Raw genomic sequence first — 15980 nt, 5'->3', positions numbered from 1 at the left:
GTTTTATGGTGATGTTTTTTGCTCAGTGCAACAATTTATTCTCACACTACGATTTGGTTGGGGAATTCCTTTGCCAGTTTTGTATGACTCATTATGCAGCTACATGTACTTTGAGGGTTGGATGGGTTGGAAGGTCAAAGTCTCATCAGTTTGGCTGGCTGTTCTATATAGGGCATCTGTATTTTTCTCCGCATGGATGATGCTTCTACTCAGGTAGATAGGCTTTCTTGTGTGATGGTTTTAGAAGTATTTGAGGAAGGCAGAAGTAGAAGCTGTAAGGCTTCTTAGTTGCCTCTGAAATGATACAGAATGGATTTTGCCCCATTCTGGTGATTGAAGCATTTTAAAGAGGCTGGAGAAATAAAATCGTAATTGTCATCTCTGGGTATAGGGAGAGGTAAAATTTCATTTTATATGGCTTAAAAAATCTTTTTTAAGGCAGGGTCTCATTAGCCCAGGCTGGTCTAACTTGATGTGTAGTAGAGGATGACCTAAATTCCTGATCATCCTGCCTATGCCCATTGCTGGGATTATAGGCATATATCACTACATCTGGTTTATGCAGTGCTAAGGATTGAACCTAGGGCTTTGTGCTTTCTAGGCATATACTCTGCCAAGTAAACTACATCTGCGGCTCTCATTTGTATCTTGGACATTCCATTTTCCAGTAATACTGAAATGTGAAAACTTGAGGCCATTAGAAGCTGTACTATGTGCTTCCTTTTTATAAATCTATTTTTCAGCTTGTGTGTTCTATAACCTTAATATGTCCCAACTTCATCTAGAAAATAATAGTCCTTTTTTAGATTGAGAATTCACATTGAATTGAGAAAATATAGCCTATGCAATGGATATTTCTGCTATTAGAAATCTTTATAATAATATTTTAAACCAGAGTGAGCTTTTTCTTCTATAATTTGTAATATTTCTGTGTAGAAACTTTGCAAAGAATGCTATGTGATAAGATGTATTAAACATTCTAAAAAATGTCAGAAGTTTTTCCAGCAAATGAGTTCCTAGAAATTTAATCTTTAGAACACCATGTTCATTGTGGTTTCATGCCACAATATTGAAAGATTCTAGAAATACTAGATTAAGGACTTAGATATGTGAATAGAAACATTTTGTCCAGTTAAAATTTTCTTTGCAAGATAGATTCTCAGAAAACATAGACGTGGCTGGTGTGTAATTTGGTGTCTAGATCAAGCTGGCCTGGAATTTAGAGATGTACCTACCTGCCTTTGCCTCCCAAGATTTAATCCCTACTCAAATTAAAGGCATGCACCACCACATCTGGCCAATTAAAAAGTTCTTAATGAAACTAGGTGTGGTAGTTCAAATCTCAGTACTCAGGAGTCTGAGGCAGGAAGTTATGGAAAGTTTGAGGGTAGCCTGGACTTCAGAGTGAGACCTTGTCTCAAAACTAACATACAAAACCCCCAAAGCCCAGTTCTCACAGTTCTAGTGTGCCTGTTCACTCACCCTCCATCCCACCCTTTCCTAAGGATTTGGCTGCTGTTTTCAAGTTTGCCCTTTGTAAAATTTGAATTTTTTAATTATAAATCTAAAGCTCTTTCAGTTTTATACTGATCAGTACTGCAGTATTTGATTTAACCAAAAAAAAATCTTTAATGAAAGAACTATAAGCAATAAGCCTGTTGTTTTATTCTTAAAGTCAGTTTGATCATCAGTGATTTTTTTTTCTTTTTGATTTCAAAGGTGATAATCTGTGAATGTAGTCACAGTTACACTCCTTAATACTTTCCTCTTTGAAATAAAGTGCCTTGTTAACTATTGTTCTTAAAGATTATTCCATGTGACTACTTAGTTGACAGTAGTGGTTTCTTAAGGTGCTTGAGGTAGAATTCGAATGAAAAAACACCCATATGATAAAGGAAGATCTTACATTGACTTCTAATAGGCATGTTTCTTGAATTTTTTGTTCATAGTAGTTGTTTACAGATACCTTAAAATGGGTAGTTTTTGTCCTAGTGACTATGTGTTCTGTAAGGGTCAGTTGTTTTAATAGGTCTGATCACAGCCTTGGTGTAACATACATACATTATAAAGTTGTTTATATGTATTTATAAGTATGTGTGTATGAATACACATTTTTTTTTTAAGAGACATAGCTCAATGAAACTATTTCAGAAGGAAAAGATCCAAAAGTCATGTCTTAGTGTTGTTTTTTTTTTTTTTTCGGTCTTTTGGGGACAGTGTCTCCCTATAGCCACAGCTGGCCTGGAACTCACTATGTAGACCATACTAGCCTCGAACTTAGAGATTCTCTTGCCTCTGCCCACTGAGTGCTGGGATTAAAGGTGTGCATCACTAAGCCTGGCTCATGTCTTGATAGCTGTGACTAGTCAATGTCCTTATTTTGTTGAAGAGGGACTATTTTGACTTATACAGGTTCAAAGATTTGGCCTATTTCTGCTGCATATTCCTTTGAAGAGTCCTAGAAGTTTTGCCTTTTAATCTACAACACAGTTTTTGTTTTGTTTTATTTTGTCTTTTTGAGACAGGGTCTCCCTGTAGCTCCAACTGTCCTGGCACTCACTATGTAGACCAGGCTAACCTTGAAGTCACAGAGATATGCCTGCCTCTGCCTCCTTTGTGCTTGGATCAAAGGCATGTGACACCATGCCCAGGTACAACGCAGTTTTTTGATAATTTGAACTAACCATTTGTAGCTAATAATTGGATGTGGACTTTGAGCCACTTTTGTGCCTCCTCTTTTCTTCCTAACATCTCTCGGAGAGAGAGAGAGAGGGAGAGGGAGAGAGAGAGTAAAACAAGGACTTGATATGTTGTGGGTCTTGAACTTGTGGGCTCAAATATCTTGCTTCATGTGTTCTCATACTTTGCTAAAAGTTGAAAATATTTGGAAAAGATGTTGTGACTGGAAATAAGTAACATAGTTGTGGATAGGGTGGTTATGTGTAATTCCATGAAATGAGATATTGAACTAGTAGTCTAGATGTTTTGGTAAGTAGAATGGAAGTAATTATAAAAATTATATAAGTAAAGTGCATTGATGTGTGCCCATTGTCCCAGTTGTTCAGGAGACTGAGACAGGAAGAGCAATACCCTTTTTAAAAAAATGTAGAAAATTCATAGAATAGAAGCCACTATATTCTTTTTAGTGTACATATGTATTTTATAATGTGACTGTGTATGTGTGTTATTTTGCATAGTTTTAAATCCATGCTGATTTTCTTGCTGATTATTATTATTATTATTTTGGATAGGGTTTCATGTAGCCCAGGTTGACCTTGAACTCACTGTGTGGCCTAAGATGGATTTGAACTTCTGATCCTTCTGCCTCAGACTACCATGGGTTGGATTACATAAATTTGCCACCAAGCCCCACTTTCCTGTGCCTTTTTGCTGACTTTTTTTTTTCTATTCTTTTAAAAAAATTGATTTTTGAGATAGGTTCTTACTATGTAGGTGTGTGTGTGTGTGTGTGTGTGTGTGTGTGTGTGTGTGTGTGTGTGTTTAGCTCTCTGCATTTGAGTGCATGTGCTTGCTGAGTCCAGAAGCATTGGTTCCTTTGGAGCTGGAGTTAAAAGTGATTGTGAGCCATCCAATATGGGTTTTGACAACCAAACTCAGGTCTTCTGTAAGAGCATCCAGGGCTCTTAACCACTGAGCTATCTCTATTTTAATCTTTACCCACTTATTTCTCTTTAGTAAAGCTTTGTTTGCTTCTAAATGGGGTGGTATAATTTCATTTGATAACTGTAAGGCTTTGGAAAAAAAAATCTCAAAAAAAAAATTCCTCACAAAACCTTTATTTAAAATCACTGATTATGGAACTAGAGGGATGGCTCAGCAATTAAAAGCACTGGCTAATCTTGCAAAGGACCTGGGTTCAGTTCCTAGTACCCATATGGCAGCTAACAACCATCTGTAACTCCAGTTCCAAGAAATCTTAAATCCTCTTCTGGCCTCTGAGGGCTTTGCATGGCACAGGTGCACTTACATACCTGTAGGCCATACACTCATACACATAAAATGAAAATCAACAAATCAGAAAAAGTTACGGCTTGTTTCTTAGGTCTTTTTCTGGGAATACCTAAAATTAGTATTGGTTTGGCATTTTGTGAGCTTTCTTAGTTTTGTTCCCTGAAAATCTATTACAGTCTTTATATACTACTTAAAATTAGATCATTGCTGGGTGTGGTGGCGCACGCCTTTAATCCCAGCACTTGGGAAGTAGAGGCAGGGGGATCCTCTGTGAGTTCGAGGCCAGCGTGGTGCACAGAGTGAGTTCCAGGCAGCTGGAGCTACAGGGAGACCCTGTCTCAAAAAAAAAAAAAAAAAAAAAATTAGATCATAGGAAGGCAGTGGAGGCAGAGGCAGGCGGATCTCTATGGCTACAGGGAGACTTTTGTCTCAGAAATACATCATTCCCCCAATAAAAAATAAGATCATAAGCTGGATGTGGTTGTGCATGTTTGTATGTCCAGTACTTGGGAAAAAGAGGCAGGAGAGTTGCCCAGGAGTTGTTGGAGGCCAGCCTGGTCTACATAGTTCTAGACAAGCCAGGGATTCATAGAGCTTCTCTCAAAACAATAGGAAGGATGGATGTGGGGAGGGAAATCTAGTAACACTTAGGATAGTATCTTCATGTATCCAGAGTAGAAATACGAACTCAGTCTCCACAATACATAACCAAGTTCATTAGCAAAATGTTGCATTATCAGGATAGAATACTTTTAAGAGTTCCTAGCTGTGTTCCTATTAGGCACTGATTTTGATGGAAACTTAATATTCCCATATTTTTCATATGCCACTAATTTGGTCTTTTACAATAAGACCTGTGTGTGTGTGTGTGTGTATGTGGTGGTGTGGTTGTGTGCATGCATGTGATTTTTTTTTGGTTTTGTTTTTTTTTTGTCCTTTTGAGACAGGATCTCCCCGTAGCTCCAGCTGACCTGAACTCACTTTGTAAACCAGGCTGGCCTTGAACTCACAGCGATCCGCCTCCCTCGTGCTAGAACTAAAGGTGTGTGCCACCTCGCTCGGCATAATTACTGATTTTTATTTTATGAGTATTTTGTCTGCATGTATGTGACTGCACCTGTATTGTGCAAAGGCAAAAGAGGCCAATAGAGGGTGTTGGATGCTCTGGAACTAGAACTTGGGACAGTTGTTAGCCACCATGTGGGTGCTGGGAATTGAACCTGGGCCCCCTAGAAGAGCAGCCCGTGCTCGTAACCCTTGAACCATCTCTCAAACCCCAAGACAGGAGTTTTTTTTTTGAGACAGGATTTCCTTATAGCCTTAGCTGGCATGGAACTCGCTGTGTAGACCAGGCTGGCCTTGATTTCACAGAGACTTGCCCTGCCTCTGGCTCCCAAGTGGTGAGATTAAAGTTGTGTGCCACCACACCCGGTGACAGGAGTCCTTAAACACTGGAATTTTTCTTCCTGGTACTGAGAATTGAACCCAGAGCCGTACACATGTTGGACCAGTGCGCTATCACTGAGCTACAACCCCAACCAATAAAATTTGTTAACAGAGCCGAATGTGTTGCAAAGACTTTTAATCCCAGCACTGGGGAGCCAGAGGTGGAACTGGAGTTTCAGACCAGCTTGCTGTATTTAATGAGACCCTGTCTCAAGAAAACAAAACAAAGCAAAAAAGAAAAGAAAGAAAAAAAAGAAAAAGTTTGCTAGGAGAAACTTGAGGCTTTATTAGTAGCCCTGGGCTTAGAAGCTCAAATACAGATTTTGGTTTAGTATACTTAAATTGATTTTTGAGTTCTTGGACAAATTTAGTTTGTTTTCAGTATTCTAAAATCTATGATTTGTCTTTATTTTTAAAAAAACTTCAATTCAGCTTCATGTGAAATGGGGAATGAATGCATTCCCTTGAAACTGTATTTAGCTTTCTGATTGTAAGGACAATATTTTTAGTGTGACAAATTAAAGAAAATACTGACTGTACAAAAGATTGAAGAGCTTTGAACACTGTTATTCTCAAATGGCAAAACCGGTGACCTAATTAGACTTTTTAAAAAAATATGATCAAGAAACCAGGTGTGCTGGTGCATACCTTTTATCTCAGCTCTTGGGAGGTGAGGGCAGGAGGATCAGGAGTTCAAGGTCATCCTGTCTCAAATCCCATCCCCCACTCTTCCCCATAAATTGTGTTCAGCTAGACATTACTGCACACGTGAACCATAGCACTTAAGCCTGAAGCAGGAGGAGTGTAAATTCTTGGACATGCTGGGCTATATAATAGCAAAACAATGTTTCCTTTTAATTATGATAATCAGACCCTGATCATAAATTCTTGAGTAAATGTAATAGAGTATTATTGCTTTTCTCTTCTTGGATGTATGGGCTTACCATATTTTTAGGATGAATTTTTTTTAAAAAGAATGTTTTAAGGGTATAACGTATATATCATGCCTATAGTTTAGTCAGTGTGAAGTTGTAACTTTCACATCTCAGTTTTAGAGTATTTCCTTTTTTATAGGCTCCATAGAACTATATGATTCTGCTACCATTTATTTAGCTGATAGGTGGACATCAGTTATTCAACTTCGTAAAATTGTATTATCAATTATACATACATTTTCCAGCATATCTCTTGATAGTTCCTTAGGCTAAATATCCAAAGATGAGCCAATTTCCTTTTTTTTTTTGAGACAGATTCTCACTTTGCGTCCCTGGCTGGACTTGAACTTACTATCAGCCTATCCTCTCAAACTAAGATCAGCCTGTCTTTCCCCTCTTGAGTGCTGAGATCAAAGGCATGTGTGCCTGCGCCTATGCATGTTTTAATCATTGATGGCTACTGCTAATTTGTACCAGTAAAAAAATCTGTACCAGTAAAAAAGACCAAAAAAAAATTATCTTAAATATGGAAAGCACCTTAGGGAACTCTGGAGTGTATCTAGAGGTTTCCAGAATGTTGTTTGAAAATCACCCAAGATACAAACATATATGTGTATATTTACTTACTTATTTGTTTATTTATTTACTGTTATTTGAGGCAAGGTCTCCCTGCAGCCTCAGCTGGCCTGGAGCTCTCTATGTAGACCAGGCTGGCCTCGAACTCACAGAGATCTGAGATCCACCTGCTTCTGCCTCCTGAGTGCTGGGATTAAAGGTGAGTACTACCATCCCCGGCTCTAAGCTATATTTTTATAAGAAATACCCTTCCTTACTCTTTGCAAGTATCCACTCCCTTCCCCAGGTGGCAAGAATTAAACCCAGAGCCTTACACATACTAGGCAAGCTCTCTGCCATTGAACATCTTTTCCAGCCTGGAATTACCCTTATTTTAAGGAAAAATTTAAATATTTATAAATCGTTTCTGTTTAAGAAGGTAAAATAATCCTGGTTTGGTTGTGTCCACCCATAATGCCAGCACTGCAGGGATGGAGACCAGAGAATTAGGAATTTAAGGCCAGCCTGGGCTCCCATGGTGAGGCCCTATCTTAAAAATGTCAAAGGTTAGGGGTGTAGCTCAGTGATAACAACACTTGCCTGAGGTGCAAGGTACCAGAAAAGAAATACATATGTATATGCAGAAGGAAGAAAAATAATGTGCAGTGTATACTACAGAAAATACTCTCTGGAGAAGCCTTAAGAGCTACATCACTGTAGTTTTAGTTAAGGGTGTTACTGTTGATGGTGATAAGCATTGCAGAAAAATATGCACTGAGTTTTTATGAAATCAGTTTCAGTAGATTGTAGGTTTTTTGCATTACCATTTTATAGTGACCTAATATTACTTTATTTTTTTTTTAAAATTAGGATATATCGACGCAAGAAAGTAACATATTAGGGGCATTCTGTGATATGAATGTAAGTTTTTTTTTAATTCTAAGATTTATGTAAAAATGTTGTTTTGTTTACTTGGTGTTTTGAGATTATTTTTATATCTGATATGTATTGTTCTAGTATTACTCATAAATTGAAATTTATTCCTGATACATTTAAAAATTGTATCTTCTTTTTTTAATAGGATGTTGAAGTACCTTTACATTTGCTTCGTTACGTCTGTCTGTTTTGTGGGAAAAATGGTCTTTCTCTCATGAAGGATTGCTTTGAATTTGGAACTCCTGAAACCTTGCCGTTTCTTATAGCACATGCATTTATTACCGTTGTTTCTAATGTAAGTATTGTTTGAGGCAGCAAAGTAATAAATGTTCTTATTTCACATTAATTTAGTGAGTGACATATTTCACATATTTGTAATACATTAATGTTGTCTTTACATTTGTTTACAGATTAGGATATGGCTACATATCCCTGCTGTCATGCAGCACATTATACCTTTTAGGACCTATGTTATCAGGTAAGTTTATAAAATTTCTTCCCTCATTTATTAATATAGCACATTTAAAGACTTTTTAACAATATTCTTTTGAAAGTCACTTGTCAGCACATTCTCTAGGGAAGATTTCCATTAATAGTTGAGTATATTGCAGTTTTTATGCCCATATGTGATGTATTAGTTACTTTTCTGTTTCTGTGATAAAGCATCATGACCAAAGCATCTTAGAGAAACAGGAGTTTATTTGGCTTAATGGTTCCAGAGCAATTCAGGACCTGTAGGTCACTTCGAGCATTTGGATTTAATTTTGGCAACGGGTAATTTTTTTGGAAGTTTTTGAGTAGATGAGTCGTGATGGTTTTAAAAGACCAGTTTGACATTTAATAAAGTTCATATTTCAAATAATAGGGAGACTGGTGTAGATACTAGGGCACTAATTACAAGTTCAATTCCATAGTTGTAGACAGAAATTACGTTAATTATACCAAGATTATCGATAGCTATTTTGAAAATTAGGTGAATTAAGTGAAACTAAAATTAATACATATAATTTCAGGATAGAAAGAAAAAGGTAGCATTACAGATCACAATAATACCTACTTCCCAAATTTCTCTTTTGTGCTGTGGATATCATTAACAGAGACATGAAAGTCTAAGAAAATGTAGATAAGACTTTGAAATTATTGTGGGACATTAACGTGATTTTTGGCAAATTGAGAGCATGAGCCTCTAGTTGAGAATAAAATCTTTTAGTTGTCAGATAAGGGCTGGGGAGGTAGCTTACTTGGTACACTGCTTGCTGCACAAACACGAGAACTTGAGTTCAGATGCCCAGTACCCATCTAAAACTTTGGGTACAGTGAATGTACGCCCCATGCTAGAAAGTAGAGATGGAGATTTTCAGGGCTTGCTGGCCAGCCAGTCTAGCCATGTGGTAAGATTTAGGTTCACTGAGAGACTCTGTCTCAAAAAAATAATGTGGAGAGTAATTGAGACAACCCACTTGACCTCTGGCCTACACACATACATGGATGGACATGTGTACCCCCACACATACACATTAACCACACACACAGATAAAAAAGATGTCAGAATAAAACAGTACTTTGAAACTATTAGAGCAAATGACATCATTTAGAGAGAGAATGTAGAAATAAAGTATAGGTGAGTCTAGGATGAAGCTATGTAAGGTCAACAATCCTACCAAAACTTAGTACTTTGCAATAATAGACATTTTATATTTATCATAGTTGTATAGTAGGGTAGACACTTCTACTGATTTGGGCTACCTTGGCTAAAACGGGATGGTCTAGGATAACGTTACATGCTCTGTAATTAACAGCCTAATTGGTTGTGGAATCAGACATTTTTCTCTCATATAGTAGGCTAACCTGGGTCTCTCTGTTTGTTTGTTTTAAATTATTTTTATTTTATGTGTATGAATGTATTGCCTTCTTGTATGTAAGTACATCCCTGTCATGCAGTGCCCACGGAGGTATGAAGAGGGCATCAGATCCTTTGATTGGAGTTAGCCACAATGTGGGTGCTGGGAATCAAATCCTGGTCCTCTGTAAGAGCAGCTAGTGCTATTAATTGCTGAGCCATCTCCAGCCCCCCTGAGTTTCTTCTTAGAGTGTTGGAAAAGTTTTCAGTAAGAGGGCAAGCTCAGTGATTTCCCATCTTTTGATGTCAGTCATGCCTGTTAATATCCACTTGGCTAAAGCAGGTTATACAGCAAAGTCCTGATTGAGTAGGGCAAAGAAATAGGTGATAACCTGCTAATGGGAGGAATGACAAAAGCACATTGCAAACCCTTCCACATGTACCAGTAGGAGGAGTATATGACTTCTCACAGACCTGGAGATGTTGAAAGGTTGGACATAAGCCAGGGCTGAGAGAAAAAAATTAGTGTTCAGGGGCTTGAGAGATGGCTCAGCAGTTAAGAACACTGACTGTTCTTGCAGAAGAGCCAGGTTTGAATCCTAGCACCCACATGGCAGCTAACAACTGTCCATAACTCCCGTTCCAGGGGATCCGACAGCCTCTTCTGTCTTCCGTGGGCAATGCACAACACAGGTGCACTTACCTACATGCAGGCAATACACGCATACACATAAAATAAAAATAATAAAATATTTTTAAAAATTAGTGTTCATTAGTTTTTAGAAGGACAAAATAACTGTATAAAATGTACATGTTAATCAGTTTTTGACTGTGTCAGGAAAAGAAATGTGCTATGTCTTATGATGTTAGCTGGAAGTCACAAAAATTAAAATTGTAGATATGGCAGATTTTAGAGAGTACTGGAGGTACAGAACCCAGTGATAAATGACTTGGGGTCTGCAGTTGCCGGTTCAAGTTGGACTCTCAGTAGTGACACATTATCACAGGTCAGAGCATTTAAGCATTACTTAGAAATAGTTTTAAGTTGGGACTAGCAAGATGGCTCAGTGGGTAATGCACTTGTGGCCAAGCCTGATAATCTGAATTTGATCTTAGGGACCATAGGATAGAAAGAGAGAAACACCTTCCACAGCTTATCCTTTGACTTGCACACAAACACTGACATGCCCATGTCCCCATATTTGTATACACACAATAAATAAATGTAATTTTAAAAATCATTAAATTAGAAATCAGTTTAGGAATGTCAATTTCTACTGTATAAACATTATGGAAGTATTGGGCAAAGGAATATTAGTGAATTTGTCTTGGATCTTCTAAAGAATTTTTGTGTATTTTCTGTTTTTGAATCATTCAGGTATTTATGCAAGCTCTCTGATCAGGAATTAAGACAGAGTGCAGCTCGTAACATGGCTGACTTAATGTGGAGTACAGTAAAAGAACCATTGGATACAACATTATGCTTTGATAAAGAAAGCCTAGATCTTGCATTTAAGTACTTTATGTCACCGACTTTGACTATGAGGTTGGCTGGATTAAGTCAGATAACAGTAAGTTATGTTTGCTTCATTTTTGGAAATTTTTTGTTTGCCTGCCACACAATTACAATATTAATTTTGTTGTTCTTTTTGAGACAGGCTCTCCCTGTAACCCCAGTTGGCCTGGAACTTGCTAGGTAGACCTGACTGGCCTCAGCCTCATGAGTGCTGGGATTAAAGGCTTGTGCCACCACACCTGGCCCTGTAATCTTAATAAAGGGCTTCATGCTAGGCATGGTTTATTTTATATTGTTTTCACTGATAATTTCTATATTTTCCTTATTTTGAAAATGAGACTGAAGAGACTGGAGAGACTACTCAGTGGTTAAGAACACCGACTGCTCTTGCAGAGAACCTGAGTTCAGTTCCCAGCACCCACATGGCAGCTAACAACCATCTGTAACTCTAGTTCCAGGGGATCTGACTTGTAGCCTCTGCGGGCATTTCACACACCAGTGCACGTAATATTCATGCAAGCAAAACACTATTTTTTTGAGGGGGGGGGTCTTTTTGAGACAGATTTCCCTGTAGCCCCAGCTGGCCTGGAACTCACTATGTAGACTAGGGTAGCCTCAAAACTCATAGAGATCCTTCTGCCTCTGCCTCCCAAGGGCTAGGGCTGGGACTAAAGGTGTACCCACCACGCCCAGCTGTGCCTGGCTTTTTATATGCTGGTGATCTAAGTTCAGGTCCTAATGCTTGCATCGCAAGTGTTTTATACTGAGCCATCTCCCTGTCCCCTCTCCCTCCCCATCTTTTTAATTATTTATTTTTTTATATTATATGTATGGGTGTTTTGCCTACATGTTTGTAAGTTCACCACATGCATGCATTGCCTTGGGAGGCCAGACTGAAATATTGAATCCCCTGAAACTAGAGTTGTGTATACTTGTTGGCCTCCATGTGGGTGCTAGGAATCAAAACCAGTTTCTCTAGAAGAGCAACCAGTGCTCTTAACCCTCTGAGCCATTTCTCGAGCTTTTCATTCCTCTTTTTCAAAACTAGCATGTCGTGTAGCCCAGGCTGACCTTGAACTCATGCTGTAGCCAAGGCTGGTCCTTCTGCTTCCATCTCCTGACTGCTGGTATTACGGGGTGCCCTGCTGCACCTGGCTCAGTCTTTTGATTTTTTGTTACTATTATGAGTTTGATCCAAGGTCTGACTATATAGCCCAGAATGGCTTTAAACTTGTCATTTTTCTGACTCTCCTTCCTAAGTACTTGAATTATAGGTGTGTACAACTATGCCCTTTTCAGTGTTTTGCAGTTAAAAAGCAGTGTTTTAAGAAAAAAAAATTGGCAGTGTATCAAGAGGTAATTTATCAAGTAGAAGCAGCTTACTCAGTGGCAGGCCACATTTGGCCAACACATTGTGTATTTTGTACAATATTAAATACATTTTAAATGGGGAAGTAAAAATAGATAAAAATCTGTATTTTTTTAAAGAAAATTTTTATTTATTATTTGTGTGTGTGGTTTTATGGACATGTGTGTGCAGGCACCTACCTGCAGGGGCCAGAAAAGGACATGGGAATCCCCTGGAACTGAAGTTACAGGCAGTCGTTAGCCACTATGTAGGTGCTTGGAACTGAACCTGGGTCCTCTGCAGGATTAGCTTGTGCCTCTAACCATTGAGCTTTCTTGCCAGCCCATCAAAATCTGTGTTCTTGACTTACTGGAAAAGTGGGGCTTCCTCATTAGCTTTATTCTTTTACATTGCTTGTGTGTTTTTTTGTAGTGTACGTACACAAAAAAATTCAAAGTAGTATAATTTTACTTCTGCTTCTTCACTTTTTCCTAGATAAATCTTAAGTGGATTCTGTCTAGGCATCTTTCCTGAAAATTTGTCTTTAATGACATTTACTTGCTGCTAGATTGAATTTACCTTTTTTTTTTTTTTTTTCCCTTATTCAGCTCTTTATTTTCTCTAGTATGTTTAGTGTAATAATGTATAAATGTTACTTATGAAATGAATTTTGGTATTTTAACAAGATAAAGTAGTGATATTCATTGGCATTATATGTGTGCCTGACTTTCTGCCTTACCATTTTAAAATTTAATCTTATCTGTTACAATCTATATATAAAAAACATTATTTTACTTTGTTTCTTGCTGTGTGCTAACATGCAAGAAGTACTTTGTAAAAAACACCCTCTGATTTCTTTAATTTTAGAATCAACTTCATACTTTCAATGATGTGTGCAATAATGAATCATTGGTATCAGACACAGAAACGTAAGTAGGGGTATTAATTAATATAGAAATATACCATTTTAATGCATAACTGTGTAGCTAATAATATTCCTGTGACTGTTGGATTTGAAGTGTTTATTGATGATCATTGTCTTAATGACTTCAATTTGTACAGAACATTAAAACATATACCAGAGTCTGGAGAGATGGTTCAGGAGTAACGAGTAGTGGCTGCCCTTGTACAGGACCCAGGTTCAGTTCCCAGCTAACCATCCACAACTAAAGTTCCAGGGGATCTGATGCCCTCTTCTGGCCTCTACAGTTATTGCATGCATGGATGCCCTTAGAATACATGCTGGCAAAATACTCATACACATAAAATGAAAATAGATTTAAAAATACAAATAAAAATAACTTATACCAGATGTTGGAGGGATGACTTAGAAGTTGAGAACCCTTGTTGTTCGTTCAGAGGATCAGAGTTTGGTACCCAACACACATATCGGGCAGATTACAACTGCCTGAAATTTCTACTCCAGGGGGTCTAACACCCCTTTCTGACCTCCCCAGGCATGTACATAGGTGGCATCACACAAACATGTACATGAATGAGAACAATGAATATAATTCTTAAGGTAGAGCATAGTGGCACATGACTAATCTCAGCTCTTGGGAGGCAGAGGCAGAGCAATCTGAATTTGAGGTAAACCAGGTCTACATGTCAGGATCCAGGCTAGCCATGGCTCCATAGTGAGACCTAGATTCACTAAAAAGGGAGATGGGGACGGGCATGGTGGTACTTGCCTTTAATCCCAGGCTTCAGGAGCCAGAGGAAGGTGGATCTCTATGAGTGTGACAAGTCTGGTATACCTAGCAAGTTCAGGCCAGCCAGGGCTACATAGTGAGAACCTATCTTAAACAGAAACAACAATGTATGGGTTGTGGTTGAGCGATGGTTCAGTGTTTTAAGAGTGCTTGCTGCCCTTGCAGGGAACTGGTGGTCGGTTTCTAGCCCCCATATGGTGGCTAACAACCATCTGTAACTACTTTTCCAGGCAGTCTTTTGCCCTCTTGGCTTCCACAAACACTGCATACATGTAGTGCACATTCATACACACATGCAGGCAAAACACTAAGGCACATAAAATAATCATAAATCCTTTTTTAAAAATTGTTTAAAATGGGTGGGTTATGGTGGCCCACGCCTTTAATCCCAGCACTTAGGAGGCACAGGCAGGTGGATCTCTGTGAGTTCAAGGCCTGGTCTACATAGTGAGTTCCAGGACCACTGGGGCTGCAGGGTGACCCTGTCTCAAAAAGACTAAAAAAAAAAAAAAAAAACCCTTTAAAAATACATTAACATACAGTATTTGCTATAAAATTGTAAAGGCAATGGGTTGGTTATACGGAAAATTTACTGAATATGGTAGTGATAGTTTTCAAAAAGCGTACATTGTTTTATAGCAGTTCAGATTACTATTGCATATTACCATAAATGGTTTGACTTATAGGTTGCAGAAATTCGTTTTCTATTTTCTGGAAGTATTAGCATGTCGACTTGGTTTTTCGTGTTGCAGATTGGTGTTTTATTATTGTAGCTTCACATGACTGAAAAAGTGAGAGCTCTCTGGGGTCTCTTTTATAAGGATTTTGATCCTTTTATTGGGTTTTTTTTTTCATAAGTTCTCATGTAGCCCAGGTTTGCCTTGCATTTGCAATGGCCTTGAAGTCCTGATTCTCCTGCCTCCACCTTCCAAATGAAGGAGTTAATTACAGGCATGGTGGAAGATACATAGTCATCACTAATCCCACTTTCAGAGACACCACCATCGTAACCTAATTGTCTCTTAGTGCTGTCCCCTGCCCCAAACCCTACCCTGTAAAATAGTAAAAGTCTTAACATTTTCACTGCATTAATACCATTTAAGCAAGGTATTTGTGGTACAGAAATAGCCACTATAAGAAAGAAGTTTATACAAAAGATGTATTTAAAATATACCTTTAAAGACATAACTGAGGCTGGAGAGATGGCTCAGCAGTTAAGAGCACTGACTGCTCTTGGAGAGGACCTGGATTTGATTCCCAGCATCCACACGGCAGCTATCCTTAACTGCAGTTCCAGGGGAATATGAAGCCCTCTTCTGACCTCTGTGGCATTGCATGATATGGGTGCACTCACACTCAGGCAATACACTCATACACATAAAATAAAAATAATAAACATTTTTTAAAAAGACATGATTAAGAGCCGGGCATGGTGGCGCATGCCTGGAGTCCCAATACTTGGGAGGCAGAGGCAGGCGGATCTCTGTGAGTTCAAGGCCAGCCTGATCTACATAGGGAGTTCCAGGACAGCTGGGGCTACAGTGAGACCCTGCTTCAAAAAGAAAAAAGAAAAAAAACATGATTAAGAGAATAGAAGGGAAGCTAATGGTTTTAAGGGGTAGACCAAGGTGAAGTATTTTTACAATTAAATATCTATCATTAAAAATATAAAAGGAGGGGCTGGAGAGATGGCTTAGCGGTTAAGAGCACTGACTGCTCT

At 38.4% G+C, this 15980-nt stretch overlaps 1 protein-coding gene across 1 annotated transcript in view; it reads left to right on the top strand.

The window, feature by feature from the left end:
* Usp34 (ubiquitin specific peptidase 34) overlaps nt 1-15980 on the top strand; it is a 239249-nt gene that overhangs the window by 30141 nt on the left and 193128 nt on the right. Inside the window, exons 4-8 of the mRNA XM_008844481.3 lie at nt 7779-7829; nt 7990-8139; nt 8255-8322; nt 11063-11255; nt 13416-13477. Coding sequence (XP_008842703.1) covers nt 7779-7829; nt 7990-8139; nt 8255-8322; nt 11063-11255; nt 13416-13477 — 524 coding nt within the window. The remainder of the gene's footprint in view (nt 1-7778; nt 7830-7989; nt 8140-8254; nt 8323-11062; nt 11256-13415; nt 13478-15980) is intronic.

The sequence above is a fragment of the Nannospalax galili genome, unplaced genomic scaffold (assembly GCF_000622305.1).
Source record: "Nannospalax galili isolate Female #2095 unplaced genomic scaffold, S.galili_v1.0 scaffold682, whole genome shotgun sequence".
In the NCBI taxonomy this organism is placed as follows: Eukaryota; Metazoa; Chordata; class Mammalia; order Rodentia; family Spalacidae; genus Nannospalax; species Nannospalax galili.
The sequence above is the reverse complement of the archived record's forward strand: the minus strand, read 5'-3'. Positions and strand labels throughout refer to the sequence as shown.